The following is a 22,461-nucleotide window of genomic DNA, read 5'->3' as shown; positions in this document are numbered from 1 at the left end:
TATTATAAATAAATATTTATTTTAGCTGTCATTCTGACAACTGGACAACATCCTGTACATTTCCAAACCACCCTACAGGAGGTGGTACACCCGTTGAAAACACTGCCCTAACAGAAAGCAAAACTGGGGCTAAGAGTTACCACGATAGACCAAGTGATGTTTTATCGCCAGTAGTTTATTTAATTCTTAAAACATTTCTATGACATTTTATCAAGGAACTGAGGCTCATGGAAGCTTAGTAGCTACCCCTTGGTTGTGGGGTGAGTGGAGTAGACTTGGGGTTAAACCCAGCTCGTAGGGAGCCTAGGACCCTGAGCTTGCGCCTGACTTCCTTGGATGGGAGCCATGTCCTCTGCACACGTGGAAACGAGGGCCTCCCAGGGGAAGCTCCTCAGTGCTGTGTGGCATTGGCAAGGGACAGTGAGGGTGGGGACAAGCTGGGAGAGTGGCGCTGGCACCAGCTGTACCTTTCACAGGAGACCAGAGGCAAAGGGCAACTCACTGGGTGTGCAGCAGACCTTTCTAGGAAGAGCGTCTGCTGCCCGTACAGCCCGAGGACACGGACTGAGATTTCACTTATGTGACCAGCCTAGGAGCGGGGGGGACACATGGACCAATAACCAGTTCTATCTAGTGGGAAGGAAAAACCCAAACTTCAACAGGAGGAAAGCATTCCTTCAACCGCCTCTCTCCAATCTCAAAACAGAACTTTGTTTGCACTCAATCTACGATAGGATCAAACAAGAGTTAGCAAATGTCCATTCTGGAAGGCAAAATACAAGGGAGGGAGTAGGAGATAAGTTTGACACTAGGCCACCTATAACCAAAAATAGAAAAGGAAGAAGCCATGAATCGTGGTCCACCAGTCGCCCCAGCTACTCAGGAGGCATTTGCATTAGTAATCTCTGGAAAAACAGCCCAGAAGCTAATGTTTTAAATTGGCAATCCCTGGGCCTGCTGTTCCGGCCCCGCCCCAGGGCACGCTGAGACTGGGTGTGGTGGCGCTCACCTGTCATCCCAGCTCTTGGGAGGCTGTAAACAGGCAGATCACTACGAGTCTGATCTAGTAGTGAGGCCTGAACGCCCTATAGACTCTTCCCTAAAATATGAAAAATAATAATAATGAATTGGCTAACTATGAAGAGGTGATAAATAAGCAGACAGAGGATGTGATGGGGGAATATACTTTCACTGAACACCATTTTATATATTTTTCTCTTTTTTACTCCCCAAAAAATAAATTTAAAAATGTAAAGAAAAATAATAATAATGAAGTCCAACTGAGCTGCTGTTTCCCTCCAACCCTCTCTCTGCTCTGTATCTCAGACGATGAGGTCACGGTTGGCAAGTTCTATGCTACTTTCCTGATCCAAGAGTACTTCCGGAAGTTCAAGAAGCGTAAAGAGCAAGGGCTCGTGGGAAAGCCCTCCCAGAGGAATGCTCTGTCCCTGCAGGTGAGGAGCTGGAGAGGGGCCACACACCTGGCAAGGCCCTGGTTACCTTCCTCTGGTACTGTCAAGGGTCCGCAACTCACCTGGAGGCTGAAGGCCTGGTCCCTTCAGAACGGAACTTCCAAGGGCCCCAAGAATTTCTGTAGGGGGATGTGAGACAGGGACATGCCCCTGCCCTTCCACCACTCCTCCACACACTGCCTTGCGCAGTCCTGCCTGCCTCCCAGACCCCACAGCCCTCATGCACTCAGCTGCCCTGGTGGCCTAGTGTTCTTTCACTCCTCTGCATAGACAAGCAGACCCTTCCAGCTGAGGGTACCAAGAGGTATCCAAGAAAGCCCACAGCAGTGCAGTGAAGCACAGCCTGGCAGGGAAGCAGAGGGTGCAGGGCTGGGTGGGACAGTGCCAGGCGATAGCTGGCCACGAACTTTGGTGGCAATGACTGGGGTCCTCCCATGTACCTCTGGCTTCCAGGCTGGCTTGCGCACGCTGCATGACATCGGGCCTGAGATCCGACGAGCCATCTCTGGAGATCTGACTGCTGAGGAAGAGCTAGACAAGGCCATGAAGGAAGCTGTGTCTGCTGCCTCCGAAGATGACATCTTCAGGGTAGGTACCGTGATAGTAGTGCTTTTCTTTACCAAGTTCAGTTGAAAGCAAAAGAGGGGGTGGACTGAGCCCTGCCAAGAAAACCCAGGAGGAAAGGTCCAACCTCTGTGGCAGGTTCCAAGCGCATCCACTCAGCTGTCCCCTCATCCCTTGTCCCTCCACCCCAAGTCTGACTCTGTGCCACAGGAGTGCCCCTAGGACTCAGCAGCTCAGAACAGCAGGAGGTGCCGTGTTTCTAAGGGAAATATTCCCTGAAAGAAACTTGTACTTGAGAAGTTTGGGATAATCTCTGAGTCACACCAGGTACACACACCTTATCTGCACACCTGTCTTGTTGGACATTATTTGAACATCTGGCACATTCAAGTAAAACTCCGGACTTCCGGCTTTCCTCGGAGAGTACACAAGATCTGGCCTACTGAGGCACGATCCCACACAGCAGTGGGGCTGGGACCCAGTGTGGGTCCAGTGGCTACAGAGTGGGATGGTGCTGCGCCATCTAGGTCACAGTGGTCCCTCCAGGCCTCTCTCTCCTTCCCTGGAGCCTGAGGCCAACCATCAATGACAGTTGTGAAAATTCAACTCGGCTGAAACCCCAGCTCTCTCATCACCTCTCTTCATTCATCTGTGTTACCTGCTTTGCTCCAAAAAGCATTTGGCTAAAATCCTTCCGTAGCAAAGAAAAGCTGCCAACCCTGATGGCACCAGGGCCTGGCTTAGCCCTGTGCCCAGGCACGTGCCCAGTCCTAGGCTATGGCACATGTGGGGGACCAGGATCAGCCCACCCTGCCCTGACCATCTTTCATCCTCATCCTCATTTCCAGTGCATGAGTCTCCCTGAATAGCCTCAGGGGCACTGCACCCCATTAATGCAAGATCCCAGAGCCACAGGCCCCATCACCAGAAGCCCAGGGTGTTCTGATATGAGGAGGGACACCACACACACAAAGGATAGACACCCTTACAACCAGCTAGGGCACTGCCCACTTGCCTAGGGCAAGGGAAGAATGTTTGGGGAAAACACTGGTTGCTAATTTTAAAATCTGAAAGACCACCCTAGGGAGAAAGAGCTCATGGCATAACTGATGCTTCATCCTTATTTCTGCAAATTGTTCAGCCAGCACAGCTGCTAGTTCTAGGAGCCAGCGGGTTTGCACTTTGCAGAAATACAGTTGCTTTGGTCCCTTTCCCCATCCCTTGGTCCTCACAAGGGGCCATGCCATGTCAAGCAGCTGGGACTCGCACGACCACCATCCCGGGCCTGCCCTGAAACCGAACTCCAGTCTACAGGACTCCCAGAAATGCTCAGGGAGGCTGTCACGCGCAGAGCCTCCTGCCAGCCCCCATTCCCACACATGGGGTGCCTGCCCTCTGCATGCTCTGGACCCCCAATGGTGCAGCCTTGGGGGCTTGGCACCAGGTCCCCCCTGCCACATCTGGGCCCCTCAAGCACAGACAGGCTTCCTGTGCACAGCGCGTCCCTGCCCAGCTGTACACAGCTGCCCTAGGGAAGGGGAGGCTGCCAACAGCCTTCCCTCCACCCACCCTCGCTCTTGCCTACAGAGGGCCGGTGGCCTGTTCGGCAACCATGTCAGCTACTACCAAAGCGACAGCCGGAGCACCTTCCCCCAGACCTTCACTACCCAGCGCCCGCTGCACATCAACAAGGCGGGTAACAACCAGGGTGACACTGAGTCGCCCTCCCACGAGAAGCTGGTGGACTCCACCTTCACCCCCAGCAGCTATTCGTCCACTGGCTCCAACGCCAACATCAACAACGCCAACAACACTGCCCTGGGCCGCTTCCCCCGTCCCGCCGGCTACCCCAGCACGGTCAGCACCGTGGAGGGCCACAGGCCACCCTCACCTCCTGCCACCTGGGCACAGGAGGCCTCGAGGAAGCTTGGCGCCATGAGGTAAGCAGGAGGGTGGACAGCTGGGCCTCCCACACCCCAGCCTGAGGCCACCAGGGTGGAGGAGACTTGACCCTGGACCCACCCCTCCCCCTGCAGCTCACAATCCCTGTGAGGGGAGCAGGCACCAGGCTGTCAGCCAGCGCCCCCTGTTGGCCTGGAAACCCAACTCTGTTCTCCGGTGTCACATATGGCAGGCCCTCCTCACTCACCCTTCTATGAACCCCAAGATGTGTGCAAGGGCCACACCACAGGAAGTACACCTCACTCCTGCACAGGTCTCTGCCCACTAGGCCTTTCATATGGGAAGGGCATCCCTTCCCATGAAAGAAATCCGTCTTCTTTACAGCACCCCACCAGCTCCTGGGGACATTGTGCAGGACAGGGTGCCCTGCTCATTCAGCCACAGGACAGGGGCATGGCTAGGGCCAGTGGCCTCTCCCTCCTGATTCACTCTCCCCACCCACTTGCCGGCACTGGAGGGTGCCCTGCTGGTGCCCTGCGTTGTGCCGTATCACCCCTAACTGTGCTACTCCCCCAAAGTAGGACGAGCACTCCCCAGCAGACTAAACAGACACCCTACAACAGGCCAGGTTCTGGGGCACAATGACTTTTTCCTTCCCTCCAGCTCAGAAATAATAGCAGAGTCCAATCGTCCTAAATCCCTGGACTAATGCTTGCCCACAGGCTTCATGTCCCTGGGCAGCACCCATCACAAGTGGCCTCATAGTCTGGGTTTGTGCTATTCCTGATGACAAATGAGTTACACCAGCTGTGCACCCCACCCAGCACATTCCCTGGAAGATGGGCTGCTGTACCCACCCAGCCGTGCACTGCAGGGAGTCCCAGGATACGAGATGCCCTCTATGCCCAGGGCAGAGTGCTCAGCACTGGCTTTTGTGTGCCCATCTGAAAGGGTGGCTTCCCTAGCAGATGTAAGGCTTTGCTGTGCTTGTCTTGGTGGCCCCTCCGTTTCCTACAACCCCACTTCTCCATCACAACCTTTGAGGACTTGGTCCTAGGATCACTTTGTGCCTTGCACACCTTGCTCTTAGGGTGACTCTTAATGTCCATCATTAGTATCTCGACATAAGTGAAATTCCCTCCTTCCAAGGCTATTTTCATATTAAAGTTTGTTCTGTGCTAAATAAGAGAAGGACTTCTATCGAGGAGCTAGGGGAGCCAGCCAACATCAGGGGATTTTTCCTCACAGAGGCAACTCAGAAAAACATAACATCCAAAGCATCTAACACACAGTAAATTCCCACCACGCAACAGTCCCTCCCTTCCTGTTATAGCTAATAAAATACTCAGGTGTAAGGGCAACGGCCTATTGGGAGTTTCAGTCTCCCACACCCCTGGCCAAGTGAATGGCGAAGGATTAAATGAAAGAAACAAGGCAACGTGGTTCTCAAGGGTCCGGAAAGATCATGGCTCTCTGTTTGAAATAAAGAGCTCAAATAAAGAGCTGAAATAAAGAGCTCTCCAGATTGCCCGCTGTTTATTGACTAACTTCGTATTAGGAAGGTGCAGGGAAATGCAGGGACCCGCCGAAGACAAAGGCGCGTGGTGAGCAAGGACATGTGAAGCAGAGCAAAGACATTCCAAGTCATTAATCTTGCTTAGTGAGAGAACTCTTTGATCTCTAATGTTGGCAATATGGCCCTGAGTTCTAGGTGAGATTTACTGCCCTCAGCTGCAGTGCTATCGTGCCTTCAGAGGTGTCACAGTGTCACAGACCACGCAGAGCTCCACCTGGAAGTGGTGTCACTGCCTGCTGCCATTCTCCACCACCAGCCCATCCATCACATGCTTTCTAGAACATTCCACATCCCTCTTCCCTGTCCCCCCAGAGCCTCCGACATCTCATCCTTCTGTCTGCCTGGCATGCAGGGGAAAGCCTTCAGTCCGAGGCACTTCCTGGTGTGGGAGGGCCTGGGGCTCAAGACAGACCCAGGCTCAGCAGGGACTCAGGTTCACTTCCCCCTGCTCACAACAAACCCCTCTACGTGAAGTTTCTTCTCTGTGCCCTTACTCCAGGAAGCCAGCATCAGAGTCAAAGATAGGTCAAAAGATGTTGTCAGGAACTTCTCAGTTATGTCACACAAATGCCCAAAGACTGGGCCATTTTCAGCTGCCCCATCCTCCCCTGTACACTGCAGACCAGGGCCCTTCTTTAAAAGTGGGTCCTGCTTCAAAATGCCACCTTACCTATGATTTCATTTGTTATTCATGGCAAGCCTCAGAATCAGGCAGGGATGTGTTATTCCAGGCTCATAGAGGGGGAAACTTAGGTCCTGGGGAGCCAAGTGTCTTGAACCACAGGGTCCAGAACTCAACTCCTTGGACCCAACCCATAGTTCCTCCTCCCACCTGGGACCAGAACCCTGAACCCTAGTCTTAATGCATGTATGGCTCTTTGGCATTCTCAGCAATGGCAGGAGGCAGTGGCCATGGTAATTGTGTCTGTAGTGTGTGCATGTGTGCCTCTGAGTACACATGGGAGTGTATGTGCCTGGGAGTGTGCACATCACTGTGTGCATCTGATCCTATGTATATGTATCTGTGTGCATGTGAGCCTGTGTGTACACAAGTATGTACATGCATGTGTGTCTGTGTGTACCTCTGTATGTGTACATGTGTGTGCATTTGTGCACATCTGTGTGACTGTGTCGTGTGTGTGTGTGTGTGTGACATCTTACTTGCTGGAGGACGGACAGGAAGGAGGGTTGGCAGTTCCTGATCTTTGTCTCTGTCTTGAACACTGTAGGTGTCACTCCCGGGAGAGCCAGATAGCTGTGGTATGTCAGGAGGAGGCTTCTCAGGACAAGACCTATGAAGTGGAGATGAGTGAAGACGCGGAGTACTGCAGCGAGCCCAGCCTGCTGTCCACGGACATGTGAGCTTCCAGCGTCCTGCCCAGGGGACCCAGGGCCAAGTCACTGAAATCACTCCTGCGGGCGTGACCTGGGGGGCAGAGATTTTATGTCAGTAAGGCACCTCATTAGAGGGGGAGAAGCCCCCATCACACACATCCCCTTTTCATGTGGCCTTCCCACAGGGTGAAATGCTTCCAAGAAAAGTTCTAGGGCTGGGGAGATGGCTCAGTAGAATAAGCACTTCCCTGGCAAGCGCAAGAGCCTGAGTTCAATCCCTGGTTCCACCAAAAAAAAAAAGAAAGAAAGAAAAGTTCTAAACATGGTTTCTTAAACTTTCAGTGCCACAGTCAACAGTCACACATCCATTTCCGGGTGAGACTCAGCACACACACACACACACACACACACACACACACATGCATATGGACATAAAGCATGTATGAAGCTGCTCATAACAAAGCTGCCCAGGAGAGAGCACTGTTTGCCAACACAGGGCTCCTGGTTTTGGCCTTGATGAAATGTCCAGTCAGTCCAGAGGACTTTCAATAGCTTGGCGAAATTACATGTTCTATGCATAACTGCATGAAAGTAGCTCAAGCACTCCAAGCAAAATCCTACGATAATGAGATGAAAATATTACTCTAAATTTGATCAGCTCACTCTGTATGCATGTGTACACTGAGCCTCATAAATATGCACAATTATTAGATGTCAATCAAATTTTTAATTTTTTAGAAGGTTTCAATTGTACTTTATTTCTTCAATAGGCCATATTTTAATGGACACACAGCACTGTTACTTGGCATCAATTATGATTTCATTTAGAACTAATTTAGCTGCATCATATCAGCTGGCATGATTCCTGATCTCTCCATTCCTTGGGGGTGACTCTGCCAACAGGGGAAGAGTTCCATTCTATTCCAATCTGTGTTGCTGTGTACATCCACGCAGAACAGAACGTGGCTCCACCAACTAATACAGCATTACCATATTTGTCATGGAAATCGGGTGTCCGTTTCTGGTGGCTCTGCCTTGCTGCCATTTATTGAGTGCTTTGCACTAAAAATGCCCTGATGCATTCTTGGCCGAGGGAAACATCGTGGAGCTGAAGTTGAAATGGTAGTTATTGCAGCTGCCGGCTTGGTGCAGATTGCTTCCAGGTACCCTTGCAAAGTGCCAAAAATTTTAACTTTTAAAAAATCTTTTACTTATTTATTTGGTACAGGGTCTTGCTCAGAGGCATAGTGATCCTCCTGTGTCAGCCTCCCCAGCCCTGGGATTACAGGTGTGCACCACCACATCTGATTCCTCTGTGCACCTGGGGTTCTGGGGCTGACACAGCATGTGGTACTGGGGATCAAACCCCGGTCCTTGTGCTTGCCAGGCAGGTGCTTAGGCCACTGAGCTATCTCCCCAACCCAAAAATTTTAAGTGTTTAAGCAGGTAGAAATTTTAACTACCCTTGGTTGATCATTTACACTGCATATAGGTAAAAATGGCAGGACAATCACAAGTTCAAGTCCACCCACACAAGTGAATAACTTAGTGAGAACTGGCCTCAAAATAAAAGGGCCAGGACATAGCTCCATGGAAGGCCCTGGGTTCAGTCTCTAGTACTACAAGTAAAGAGATAGACAATAAAAAGAGCACCCATGCCCCATAACTATGCACAATTAAAATAGTAATAATAACTTAAAATGTAGCATAGCTTAGGATCATAGAAAATATCAGCATGAGTCAGATGCAGCAGAAATAAGAGCTGTTTGTGAATCCATGCTTTACTGCCTGGGTATGTCTGAACCTACCAAGCCTCCTTGTTAAATGTGTCCATAACTCTGGGCTGCATGCAGAGCTGTTTCAGATATTGTTTTAGAAGCCTTCCTGGAAGCACTTTGTGGGAAGGAAGGACCAGCCTCTGGGGCTTCCGAAGAGAAGTGAGGGTGGCAGACAGGTGGGGGCCGCGCAGGACCCCAGCCCTGGAGTAGAACGGCCACAGCCAGGTGGGCGAGTGGCTCCCTGGGGTCCAGGCTTCTGCCCAGGACACCGCACTGACAAGCAGCAGGCCATGTCCCTTTCCCATTGTAACAGAATGGGCCAGGGAATGAGAACAAACATGGAAAGTGATCTGTTGTGCCCCCATGTCTCAACAGCAAGCAGAGTGGCAGGAAGAACATCCTGCCTTCTGCTTTTCTAACTCAGTGGCACAGAATACAAGACAAAAGAACCACCTGAAACTCCTTAAGGGAAGTCATTCTCCAATCTGACTTCTACAGAATGATAGGTATGCGTGGCCGCAGAGTATGGTCATCAGTAAAGCCAGCTGTCTCCGCCCATTCCAGCTCTCCTGCACCGTTTGGTGCGTCCAGGGCTCCACTGGCCATGAGAAAACTAGCTGCGAACTCAGGGAGATTTTCTGAGTGGAGATTGTGTAACTGCAAATGCCAAAGGGCACGGGACTATGGGACTTCAGAGGACCCAGGGTAAGGTAGTCAGGCACAGGGATGATGAGCGTGAGGAGACCGAAGGACGGATGGTGCCTGCTACCTAAGAACAAGGGCAAGGCCAGAGGTAGGAGAACATGAGGTTTGCCTAGAGAGGGAGGCTTCAAAGTAGTGAAGGTGGCACAGTCAAGGGTGAGGAAACCTGGCAGGGGGAGGAGGGCACGTGCTGCGCATGCTCAAGGTCCTGGGCTTCGACCCAGCCCCGTGGGCAGCACTGAGGAGCAGCACCAAGGACAGCGTTGCTGGCCTCTGGGCAACAGGAAAGGGCTGAAGGGCACCTGCATCTCTCTGACCACAGGCCAAAGTGCTGTCACCTCAGGGGACAACAGCCAACGGTTTTAAGATGCCACAACAGATTGCTGCAGGTCCCAGGAGATCAGCACACTCTCGGGGTCTCACAGCTCAAGGAGCCTCGCTCATTGGCCGTGGCTGTGGACAGCAGGAGACGGAAAATGCACTTAGCGTGAGGCGCCACCCAAAGGCTCGGGAGCCACTGCCTACACGGCCCAGAGGGTCTCCTACCGCCCTGCTCTTTGCAGACTGAATGATTCTAGGCCTGTTGTAGGTGGTAGCCTATGTGGTCCTGCAGAAGGAGGAGTGGACAGGGCAGCGAGAATGAAGAAGTGCAGATACGTTGAGGGTAACCAGAGCACAGCCATGGTAGACAGCAGGGACCTGGGTAAACACAACAGCCTTAGGGCTGGGGAGATAGCTCAGTAGAATAAATGCTTGCCTGGCAAGCACAAGGGCCTGAGTTCAGTCCCTGGTACCACAAAAAACAATCAAAAAATAAATAAATAAATAAATAAATAAATAAATAAATAAATAAATAAATAAATAAAATTAAAAAACACAACAGCCTTGGCCACTCTAAACACTTTACAGCCCTGGAAAATTTTGCCCTTATTCTCAACACCTTTGGCCCAAGAGCACTTCCACCACCCCAAGTCAGAAATGGGAGGCTGAAGCAGGAGGATCACTGAGAGTTCAAGGCCAGGATGGGCTATGTAGTGAGTTCAAGGCCAGCCTGAACTGTATAGTGAGACCATGTACTAAAACACATACAAAAAATATAAGAAGAGAAAAGAAAGAAAGAAATGCAAGACACAAGGCTGAGGTGTGGCTCTGTGGAAGACACTCACCTACCCTTGCAAGACCCTAAGTTTCATGCCCAGTGCCACGGAATGAAAAGAAGCTCAAGGCTCTAAGGCAGGCTGTGCATGAGGAGCTAGAAAGAGTCACCAGCAGTGGCAAGCGGCCTAGTGATGCCAGAAAGCAGGGCAGGATTCCTTATGATGGCAGGTTTCTGCTGCACCCACTGTAAGCCTATATGTAAGTGCAGTGTAGGGTGGTCTGCCTTACTAAGGCAAATGATCAGTGCCTTGTGGGAATAGCAGCTCCCCCTGTGGGTGGCACTTCTTGGCTCAGGAACAAACCCCAAGAGTCTTCTGTTCCAGGCTGTCCTATCAGGATGATGAAAATCGACAACTGACACCCCCCGAGGAAGACAGGAGGGACACCCGGCCCTCTCCAAAGAGGGGTTTCCTCCGCTCTGCCTCCCTAGGTAAATACATACCTGGTTCTCCTGATGTGGCTGCTGGTCAACCCCAAGATGACACTGGTAAGATACTCAGTGACATCTGAGAAGCTGCGTGGCCTGGCTCAGACGGTCTTGAGAGGGGGCTGGGCAGAATTCCAAAGTATTCATTATGTCCCAGAGACAAGGTGGGGGGCAGAGATGCTACATCCCAGGGCACTGACTTTACTTACTGCACCCCAGCTGGATATGTGTCAGTCGGTGTTGTATTACAACAATGTACCCAAGAGACTCAACTCAAAAGGAGGAAAGGTTTGTCGGCTCAGTTCTGAGGCCTTTGTCCATGGCGGCCCCATTGCCTTTGGGCCTGTGGCAAGGCAGGGCCTCATGGCAGAAGTCTGCTACGCCATTCACCTTTTGGCCAGGAGGTGAAAGAGAAAAGAAAAAGACATCCCACTGCATCCTTCGAGGGTGAGCCCCCCGTAGCCTCCACCTCCTAAAGGTGTCCATCACCTCTTAGAAGCAACAGTCTGGGGACTCAGCTATTAACACATGGGCCTTTGGGGACATGCGGCATGCACATGATGGCAGAGCCATCCATCACAGGCCTGTGTGGTCTCTTGCTGCCCTAATCCTGGTTCTTTGGCTGGCTTTGCAGGTCGAAGAGCCTCCTTCCACCTGGAGTGTTTAAAGCGCCAGAAGAATCATGGGGGTGACATTTCTCAGAAGACCGTCCTGCCCTTGCATCTGGTTCATCATCAGGTACACACACTTCAGGACAGGCCACCGGCCACCACCTCACAGGCTAGATAATCTGCACACAGATGGGAAAGTCCCTGGGATCACCCTTCCCTGAATCTGACTGCTGTATAGTACATGCAGCGCTGGCCCTAACGGCTCCTGGGTGAGGCCTCTGCTTCTCTGTGGATGAGGGCCTCAACAAGGTCTGCGATGCCACAGGAAGGTCCCACAGACTGTGGTGTGCAGGTGCCACTCGAATGGCGTGGAGGGACCAAGGTTCTGCCTAAGCTGTCTCTCCTTACACAGCCACAAGTGTCCCTACCCAAGACTTGGGGCTGCACTACACACACCAGGCAGATGCAGTTAGACCTAGGGTTGGAATACACCTGGAAACTGAACTGCACAAAAATGCATCCACTGAAATCAAAGCCAACAACATGGTCAAGAGAAGAAAATGGCATTCACAGAGAACAGGCCCAGGAAGAAGCGCTAGACGAAATGTCTGCTGGGATGGCTGGCTCCATCCACCATAGTGAAACCCAAGGCCCTAGTACCAAGCACATGCAGAGTATCTTAGAGCGAAGGGAGTTTCAGAGGGCTACCTGAGGCGAGTTTATCACCTCCAGACAAATTGGGATCCACACCTGAATCTCCTCAAAATTTTACCTCTTCAGCTACAGAAGATCTGTGCTTTATGTGATGTTTTTGTACCCAAAGGAGTTCAGCTGCCAAACAAAGCTTATAATCAGCATAAGCTGGCCGGTATAGCTTCACTAACTTGATGTTACTTCAGCTCAAAGAAGTGTTGTCAGCTGAGGTATAGTTGAGTGCTAGAGCACAGCACGCATTCATGAGGGCCTGCATTCCATCCCCAGCAGTGAAGGGGGAAAAATTAAATATATATGGCTTTGCATCACCTGTGGCATTGCCCAGGAGATGTGCTGCTATATTACTGGGCTTTGTGAAATACTGGACTTACCTTCCATTTCATGCAAATCTCTCGGGATGCAGAAGCCCCAGGCTGGGTCTATTAGAAGCCAGGAAGGAAAGGATGGCAGGCTGTGGGGACGCTGGAAGCATTCTTTCAAAAAACTTTTGAAAGTTGGTTTCATTCACCTGATCTTACCATCCTGGTAGGTGAGAAACTCCCTTTATTCCTTTTTGTGCCTTTGGGCCACCTCCTACCTATGTAGCCCCGTTCCCATCCCATCCATCCCTCAGAGCTGGGCCTCCCTGCCACACAGTGTCACACACACACACGCACACGCACACGCGACACACGTGAGCTGCTGGCACTGCTGAGCAAGTCACGGTAATGGTGATGCAGGCTGCAGTTCCAGTCTGCAGGATGCTCGCAAGCTTTTGGGAACAGAGGGTCCAGTTGTCCAGATTGTTAGGTACGATGTAAGGCTTAACGAATAGCTCAAAGACAGCCTGGGCTACCATTGTAGGGCATTGTTTATGGTCAAAGTCATTGTAAGAATGAAAGCAACCACTACTGGTTTTTGCATAGATCTTTCTGATGGGTCCTGAACTTCACCTGGACTGCACAGGTAGATGGTGGAGAGGACTTCGGTGCCCTGCTTTTGTCGATGATGCAAGCATCATTGTTCTCTCTACTGATGAAGAAAACAGAGCCAGCTCACAACTTAGGCTGTTATAAGAAGCAGATGATCTTGATTCTGCCCAACCACAGATTTCTGAAGATAGAAAAAACAACCAGCCAGGTGTGGTGGTGCACACCTGTAATCCCAGCACTTGGGAGGCTGAGGCAGGAGGATCACTGTGCGTTCAAGGCCAGCCTGGGCTACAAAGTGAGAACCTGTCATATATCTTGAGGACCAGAGGTATAAGTCAGTGGCACAGCCCTTGCCTAGCTTGCGTGACATCCTGAGTTCCATTTCCAGGACATCCTTATATATGAAGGACAGAAAACGAGAAGGAACTTGAGTGTGGTTCTAGGGCGATGGGATTCAGATGGCAGAAGACAGGGGCGGAAGGAATTCCAGGCCGATGGAACTCACTGGAAAATACAGCTGCGACGCGGTGCAGAAGGCAGCAACCAGGCTGTCTCCGCCTACCTGCCCCCATAACACCCTCTCCTTGTGTGTTCGCAGGCACTGGCGGTGGCGGGCCTGAGCCCCCTCCTCCAGAGAAGCCATTCCCCGACCACGGTCCCCAGGCCGTGCGCCACACCCCCCTCCACGCCCGGCAACCGCGGCTGGCCCCAGCAGCCCATCCCCACCCTGCGGCTAGAGGGCGCTGAGTCTAGCGAGAAACTCAACAGCAGCTTCCCGTCCATACCCTGCAGCTCCTGGTCAGAGGAGACCAGCCCCTGTGGCGGGGGCAGCCACGCCGCGCGGAGAGCCCGGCCTGTGTCCCTCATGGTGCCCAGCCAGGCCGGGGCCCCAGGGAGACAGTTCCACGGCAGTGCCAGCAGCCTGGTGGAGGCGGTAGGTGACCATGCACTGCACAGCACACGGGGTGAGAGGCCAAGAAGCATGGAAAGGGCGCAGCTGGTCGGCCCAAGTGGATAGGACATCAAGTCACTGAGCCAGAAAGATAGTGCATCCCTGCGGCCGGCCAGGGAAACTCCAGGAAGCCGGCTGTGAATGCGTGTTCCGCATGCACAGTGCGCTCCAGCCGCGTCTGCGCAGAACAGGTCAAGGCGCGAGGCTCTCAGGCCCCTGTGAATCCCCTGAGGCCCTGTGGGCCACGGAGCTCCTTTTTAAAGTCTGTGATGCCTGAAGTGTAGAGCCAGGATTGAGAGCCCCTCATCTGGAACAAGAGAGCTTCAGTTCCACTAGCTCTGCCCTAGCAACACCACACCACATTTTAGGGGGCCTTTGACTAACTGAACTTAACCCAGAGAGGATGGAGAACTGGCAGGGAGAAGGGGTAAGAGAAAAAAAACCGCAGAGACTTAAAAGGTCATCTCAGCCTGTCATGGGCAGCTTAGGGGATGTGTGGGAAGCCCGGGTGTGGGACTGGAGTGATTAGTTCAGCCTGACACGTGGCACAGTCAGCTCATCAGAGGAAGACTGTGACAAAAGAACCCAAGATGAAGGGTTCTTTCCTGTAAAGCAGTGGCCCCATCGGTGGACATGTGAAGGGAGTGACAGTGCCCTTCTGATCATCAGGGTGCCAGGGGACTCTGCAGTCCCTTGTGTCCCCAGAACACTGGTGCTTCACCTGGATGTGGCCATCCCTCATACATTTTCCAGAATTCCTTTGAGACCCTAACACCTGCAGGCACTGGCCTAGGTGCAGGGAGAAGCTGAAAAGCGGAGCCCTCTCATGGGCCGCATTGTGAGGAGAGGCAAGGAATACATAAACACGGCCGAAACGTGTCGGGAGAGGACAGGACCACTAAGGAAAAGTTAAGCAGGGTAGAAAGAAACAGGAAGGCTAGCAGAGGAGCAATACAGGCAGAAACCTGGGGTGCACCATGCCTGGCTGGGGCCAACTGCTTGCTCCCACCCCTGCCTCAGGAGCTGGTGCACCCCTAGCTCGGAGATGGTGAACTTTGCAGGGCTTTCAGTGATACCAGTAGTGTGCTGTGGCACGTCCCCCCGCTCCCACACTTTGCTGGTCCCTAAGCAGCTGGTGGGAAGGAGGACACTTGGTCCCCTTCTGGCCCTTTGAAGCAGATGGAAGCAGGTGTAGGCAATGTGTTTTTGCGCACCCTACTCAAGGACCCAGCCCCAGCAAGGCAGCTGGCTGGCCAGGGGCAGAAGTAAGGGTTAACAGTTTCACCAAAGGGAAAATGAAGGTCTCTTTGAAAGAATAAGAGGGAAGACAGCTGGAGTGGCCAGGGAGGAGGAAAGGAAGAAAGGAGCTGAGATCTGCCCGTGAAATAGCAGAGCAGAGCCCCTGTGGGCCCCCCAGGAGCCAAATGTATTTGATGAGTTTTTGAATACCCCATCCACAGCTTCTCGCCACCCTCTACATCCCTAACTCCTTTGACTGATGACCCAGCTCTGTAAGCACCCCATGTTGGGGTTCTGTAAGCACTCCAACATGTGTGTGCACACCCACAGGCACACATGCACACCTGTAAGTACTCATGCACAGACCTGTATACTCATGTACATATGTTCATACATACACCCATAAACGTGTATGCACATGCATATACACACATGCATATGTGTGTACACATAATACATACACATCCATATATTCACAGTCATCTATGTTGTATGCACATGTCTACATACACACATGTACATATGTGTACACACACACACTACCTAAGTCACAATCCGAAGCCCTGTAGTCTCAGCCTGGAGGGGAGAGCTGGCTCCAGTGACCTCCTTTTCTTCCATCTCCCCACGCCCCTCCCCTGCAGGTCTTGATTTCAGAAGGACTGGGGCAGTTTGCTCAAGACCCCAAGTTCATCGAGGTCACAACCCAGGAGCTGGCAGACGCCTGCGATATGACAATAGAGGAGATGGAGAACGCCGCCGACAACATCCTCAGCGGGGGCGCCCCGCAGAGCCCCAACGGCACCCTCTTACCTTTTGTGAACTGCAGGGACCCAGGGCAGGACCGGGCGGGCGGCGACGAGGACGAGGGCTGTGCATGTGCCCTGGGGCGCGGCCGGAGCGAGGAGGAGCTCGCGGACAGCAGGGTCCACGTCCGCAGCCTGTAGTCGCCGGGGCTGGGGAGACGCCGGGTTTTTATTTGTTTCAATGTTCCTAATGGGTTCGTTTCAGAAGTGCCTCACTGTTCTCGTGACCTGGAGTTAACCGGAACAGCGTCTTCATTCATTCCTGTCGGGACGAGACGCAGAGCTGGGTGGTGTGCAGAGTCGCTTTTCAGGGGGAAGAGAAGCCGCCAGGCCGCGCGCGCACAGAGGGCAGGCTCGGGGTGCAGGGCCCGGACGGGGTGCAGGGCCGGCGCCCCGGCCTCCGTCCCTCCCCTCCGGGCGGGCGGGGAGAACCCCGGCTTCCCGCGGGAGCCCCACCAACAGGACGCTATGCCAAACGGGTGTCTTTCAACTTTGCTTGTTGGAAAAAAGAAAAAGAAAAGAAAATCATTTGCACATATTCCGTGCGAGCCTCGCTGTACGCGGAGAGCCAGGGGCCGGCGCGGGGAGCGGGGCTGACCCGCGAGGTCCCCGAGGCGGACGAGGGCGGCGCCAGCCGGCGAGCGGCCAGCACGGGCGCGGGTCCGGCAGGGAGCGGAGTCGGCGCCCCGGCCCCGGCCGCTCACCAGCGCGAGCCCAGAGCCGCAGCAGGGCCGGGGCGCCGGAGCGAGGAGGAGCGCGGGGCCGCGCGTGTGGCGCACCGGGTGGTGCTGTGAGCTGCTCGAGCGCTCTTTTGTTTGGTGGTTTGGAATTTTTCTGGACAGCATGTTGCCGTTTGGGGACCTTGTTTATTTTCTGTTTTGTTTTTGTTTTCCATGGGGGAAAGGAAGAAGAGCGTTTGCAAATTTTGTAGCCGCCCACCTTACTGTTTTCACTTTTGCATATGTAAACCGGGTTTAGTTTTACTGTGTTTTTTAAATGGTTGTGGTTTCTTTTTTCCATTTTCCACAGAGAGAAAGCTCAATGGAAGCCACGCGGGGAGTATTACCAGCCATTGCGTATGCCCATCAATTTGTTATCATTTCCTTAGCTAGTGACAGGTTTTTTTCTTTTTGTTTTTGTTTTTCCTTTCTGATTTGGTTGGGCTTCATATTTTTAAAGTTAATTGGCAATGCACTTGATAGGGTCTTGCACCTGTGCGATTCAGCTGGTTCCTTTTCATGCGCGGTGTGCTGGGGGGACTCGAGAGAGGACCAGAGTCTCTACAAGTGGGCCGTGTGTGCGTGGGGCAGGGGCTGGCTGTGTGCGTGTGTCCTCCGAGTGTACCTGCACCCCCGGTGTGCCTGTGTGCACTATGAGTCCACAGTTCCCCCTTGCTGGCTTACCTGTGGGGAGACCTGAATCTGGGGCCATCTGAAAGCAAAACAAACCACTTTCTGCTTCTGAAACGGGAATCAGTAACTTTGCATTTTCTGTCCCACAAGATATGCAAAAACAATGCAATAATATTCATTTTAAAAATACAATTGTGAGTTGTGTTGGCATTAAAACTGTATTTAAAAAAAAAACAGAAATTTAAGGGAAAAACTCAAGAAGGCATTTTGCTTCGATATATTCCGTGTAATGTTTTATTGCATTGATAATGTTTCTGTTGAAGAAACCGTTATACTTGAATTCAGGTCAGTTTCAGTATTTTTCAAATATTTTTTTAAAACTGAATTGCAATTGTGCCAAGCGAATATAATGAATTGAATTGTTTGTTTTTGAATTCACTTCTTGTATATTTTGCTGCATGTAAAGTAAATCATTTTGTATTTGGAGTGTGACAAGCTTTACCTTCGAGCTCTTAAGTGCTTTTCTCTATGTGGTTGGGGAAAAAGGAACGAGTTTTCATTTGTGCAGTGAGCGAAGGCATCTTCAGTGTAAGTCATTGTTCTGCTAGCCACCAACAGGCTTGGACACTACTGTTTTGCATATCTTGTGTTCGCTTCCTTTGCCCTTGGTTTTGCTAAACTGTAATAGCTGTATTTGTCCACTTCTTGCTCTGAGCTACCGGCCACACCACACTTGGGTCTTCATTTGATACTTACCTAAGAGCAACATTGTCTGTTAGGTGCAGTGAGGCATCAACACCCTCCACAGAAGAGGTGGCTGGCTTTTCTGGTCACTCAAAGCACAAACGTTTGGTTTCCTCAGTAAAGCCCACACTGACTAAGATGAAATTCAGGTCAGCTAGTGGGAGAGGAGGGGCACCCTCACTTCGGACAACTGGTCTACTCAGTTGCAGCTAACAGGAGCTAGAGAGAGGTCCCCAGGGAAGACCATGACCCACTCAGAAGTTATTCTTTTGTATTCACATCATCCTTTCCTTGGGATGCAGGATTCTGTTAGACCTACCCTAAAGTATGCGGCAGTAAAGGAAGGAACCTGGACAAAGGAGAGAGCATCAGAAGGCCACATGGCAGAGGAGATAGATTTCACACGAGGGCATCTCTTCCTATCTGTATCTGTCTGGAGTGTCACCCTATTGGCCCTGTGTCCTTCAGTTATGTTTCAGCAGTGATGGTTGACAAGGAACTGACTGAGGAAAAACAGAAGCCAACCACTCACACAGAATGTGCCCGCTGACTTTCTTCAGTCCCAGTGCTCCTTTGGTCCTTCTTGGCACTTCTACAAGCTCGCTAGAGATTCCATAGGGAGCATTCCTTAACTCTGTGCAAACAAATTGTACTTTCATGGACAGACTTATGAAAAAGCAGAGAAATGTGCCTGATACTCCCCGGTTAAACAGTTTATAAATAGCATTTCTTTGTGGTTTTCCAAACTTGACCCACCTGAATATTTATGATTCCTGTTCTATAGCTAATAGCTTAGGTTGCATTCTGGATCAGTTTCCCAAAAGGTTTACCACTGCTCAGGTTTTAATTGTGATGGAGAGAGGAGCCCTGTGGAGTCAATGTCTACTTCTTGCTGGACATTTGGCTTCTAGAGAGAAATGTGGAATTTTGATTGATTCTTCCATACACTGCCTCTCCCTTTTCATGCTGACCTCTGTTGCTTTGAACTTTTCATTCACATCACCAAGTCTCATTGGCCACCTGGGCAACAGGGGTGCTTTGGCCAACAACTCACAGAGTCCTTCCCATTGTGGCTTCCCAGGCCTACTATCATGAACACCCACAGGCCACCTTCTCCTTTAGAGCCACCACTAGCAAGGAGACCAGAGGAGCCTGCCCCATGTCCCCTGTGAGAATGGTATCAGCAGGTACACAGGCCCCTTGCCCTAGCCTGGGAGTTCCCTCACCAGGACCGTGGGTTTCTCTTAGCTTGACCTCACAATCAACTAGTGTAAGACTGATATGTGATGCTCATGACCGTAACAGAGTGGCAGGGTCAGCAAACAGTCCACAGTGGCCTACGTGCCCTGTCCACCTAAGATGGAACTGTCCTTATGACTCTGTCCAACATAATCATCAATTACTCTGTAGCCCTTCTGACAACACTTCAGGGCTTTTGACAATCAAAAGGACTTTGAGGGGTGTAGGTTACATTCTGTAGTTTGGAAATCTTTGTTTTTATTTACTATCTGACTAGCCCTGCCTCCTTTATTTTCAGGCATTCATCTTGTAGTAATTTTGCATGTGCACGGGCACATTAAGCAGAAAGTACTCCAGCTGCCTCTTTTCTGTCTCATTCTAGAGGGTTCTTTAGGTCTTGAGGTTAAGAAAAGAGAGAGGGGGCTGGAGATTTAGTGGCAAAAAGAGAAATGAGGCTGGAGATTTAGCTCAGTGGCAGAAAACTTGTCTTAATAAGCGTAAGGCTCTGAGTTCAGTTCTCAGCACCAAAAAATTAAGCAAATGGGAGAGGGAGAGGGAGAGAAACTTTTTGCCTAGGTTTTGGCTTGATTTTTTTTTTCTGCTTTGATTGAGAAGCAACTAGAGACTGATTAAATCTTAAGCAGAGAGACTTCCCTGTGACTGCAAAACCCAGTCACAGCTAAGGACAAAGCTGTGCCTTTCACTCCTGGTTCCAAGTTCCAATGCTTCTATGGAAGCTGCCTGTCACCTCCTCACAGCCCCTCACCCTCCAGGCCTCCTTGCAGCTGCCCAAAGAAGAGCCACTGCAGGAGTGCTCCTCCTGGCCACAGTCCTTTGTGAAAACCCTCAAGAAGTCATCAGAAGGATGGTGGCTATTTCCCAAAGCCCAGCTGAGAGACTCCCTCCACTCCCAGAGTTAAAGAAACAGAACAAGGATGTAGATTGCATTATTGCCCTGGTGAGCAGGATTTCAGCTTCGCCAAGCTATGTGGTACATATTGCCAAAGAAGACAATGCCACCTCCACTCCTAGGGACCTAGCCTAAGTGAGATGCCATTGCCTAAGGGTTACAAACCCTTTGCAAAGAGGCCACAAAAAGGCTCTCTGACTTCCAGCAGAGCATTCAAACCCTGGGAAAGTCAACAAACCTGCTTTTAGAGTCCAAGTCAATTCTGCTTTGGTTTGGTTTGGTTTGCCTTTATGGTACTAGGGATCTAACCCAGGGGAATCTCTGCCACTGAGCTACAGTCCCAGCCCTTTCTTTTTTGAGACAGAAGCTCTCTAAGTTGCCTAGGCTGGCCTTAACTTATGTTCTTCCTGCCTTGGCTCCTAGGTAGCTGGCATGTGCCAGCATGCCTAGATCCAGTTCTGTATTTTAAAGATCTGGCTCTGGAGAAAATATCAGCACAGAGAGAAGCAGAAGGAAAGTAGAAGAAGAAGAAAAAAAAAAAAAAAAAAAAGGCAAAGACTGGGTGTGGTAGCACACACCTGTAATCCCAGTGCTTGGGAAGCAGAAAACAGGAGAATCACACAAGTCTGAGCCACATAGTGAGACCATGTACACTCCGTAGACCCTGTCCTAAAACACACACACACAAAAAAAAAAAAGAAAAGAAAGAAAGAAAGAGAAAGAGAAAAAAAGAAAAAGGCAAGTTTTGAGTCCCTGTGCATCTGCGCTCATTTTGTTAAGCCTTGCACAGTGACCAGTACAGGGCAGAGGTTCATCCCCGGAGGATACACTTTGGAAGATGACAGGAAGGCAATTCCAGCCCAGTGCTCTTCTCCCAGCCACACCCACTCAACTGCTGACTGTGAAGATGTCGGCCTTGCTTGCCCTAAGACGGTCAGCTGCAAGCCCCAGAAGGCTCTCCTATTGGAAGGCAGGAGGGGGCGCACTGGCTCAGTCTCCAAAGCCACGTTCCTCAGCAGCTGCTTTTTGTGTCTAAACTCATCAGGGAGGGGCACCTGCGCGCTGCCCTACCTGGCGCTCTCTCTTCTGCCCCCTTCCCAGCCCGGCATCCTTCCTGACCCCAGCTTAGTGAGACAGACAGAGGTGAAGGGCATCCCTCCCCAGATTCTTAGGGTTTCTTTGCTTTTCACTCTTTTATTCACTTATTTTGATTTCGAAGCAATAAGAGATTGCTTTGTGGTAGCAGATACTGGTGTAACAAATTAAGGCATTTCTGCTAGATTTCAACTTTCTTGGAGAGACACTAGAATACCACACACACACACACACACACACACACACACACACACACACACACTGCCTGAGGCACAAGTTCTCCCTTGAGCTCTAGGTTAGTGACTTTTCCAAAAACATGAGGCCCATGTAGAGAGACAGAGGACCAGGGCCACTTCCCTGGGTGGAGGTGGTGCCTTCTGAACCCATTATTATCATGAATAAACATTATTTATCTGCACTGAGAAAATCAAGAGTTTCTCTACTATGCTCTAGGAAGTGTGAGTCATAATGTATGAAGGGGTAAAGCCCTCTGGCCTTTTTTTGTGTTTTGGAAAAGCCTTTTTTTGTTGTTAGTTGTTTTTGTTTGTCTTTTTGAGATAAGGTCTCACTATGCAGTTCAAGCTGACCTCGAGCTCACCTTGTAGCTCAGGCTGGTTTCGAACTCACAGTGTTCCTCCTGCCTCAGCCTCCCGGGTGCTGAGATTACACGCATGTGCCACCACACCCATCATGGAAAAGCTTTTTAATTAGTCTCTGAAGGGGAATTGGAGGTTGCAGCTCCATCTCTCAAGCATATCAAATCAATTCAGCACAGACCCTGAGAGGAAAGTTAGAGCTGGGATTGTCCTTGAAAATTCTCTTGAATCTGTGCTAACAAAAGGGAAGATGGAACACCAAGGAGCTCATTAGACAAAAGTTCGCTCTGTGTTTCACCAGAGCCCAAACTCTTCTCTTTTCAGGTCAGATACTGGCTGCCTCAGAGATGTCCCTCCTGCTGTGGGGCAACCCAAGCACCC

General features: G+C 51.1%; 1 protein-coding gene across 37 annotated transcripts in view; it reads left to right on the top strand.

Moving 5' to 3' along the window:
* Positions 1–17,920, top strand: part of Cacna1c (calcium voltage-gated channel subunit alpha1 C) — a 752,474-nt gene extending 734,554 nt beyond the window's left edge. For all 37 annotated transcript variants that reach the window (XM_023723811.1, XM_023723805.1, XM_023723803.1 and 34 more), the window contains 8 exons: positions 1,327–1,454; positions 1,926–2,060; positions 3,624–3,976; positions 6,744–6,872; positions 10,811–10,917; positions 11,549–11,652; positions 13,749–14,084; positions 15,983–17,920. In XM_023723811.1, coding sequence (XP_023579579.1) covers positions 1,327–1,454; positions 1,926–2,060; positions 3,624–3,976; positions 6,744–6,872; positions 10,811–10,917; positions 11,549–11,652; positions 13,749–14,084; positions 15,983–16,285 — 1,595 coding nt within the window. In that variant the 3' untranslated portion in view covers positions 16,286–17,920. The remainder of the gene's footprint in view (positions 1–1,326; positions 1,455–1,925; positions 2,061–3,623; positions 3,977–6,743; positions 6,873–10,810; positions 10,918–11,548; positions 11,653–13,748; positions 14,085–15,982) is intronic.
* Positions 17,921–22,461: the final 4,541 nt, after the last annotated feature.

This window comes from Octodon degus, unplaced genomic scaffold, assembly GCF_000260255.1.
Source record: "Octodon degus isolate 3935 unplaced genomic scaffold, OctDeg1.0 scaffold00104, whole genome shotgun sequence".
Taxonomy (NCBI): domain Eukaryota; kingdom Metazoa; phylum Chordata; class Mammalia; order Rodentia; family Octodontidae; genus Octodon; species Octodon degus.
The sequence above is the reverse complement of the archived record's forward strand: the minus strand, read 5'-3'. Positions and strand labels throughout refer to the sequence as shown.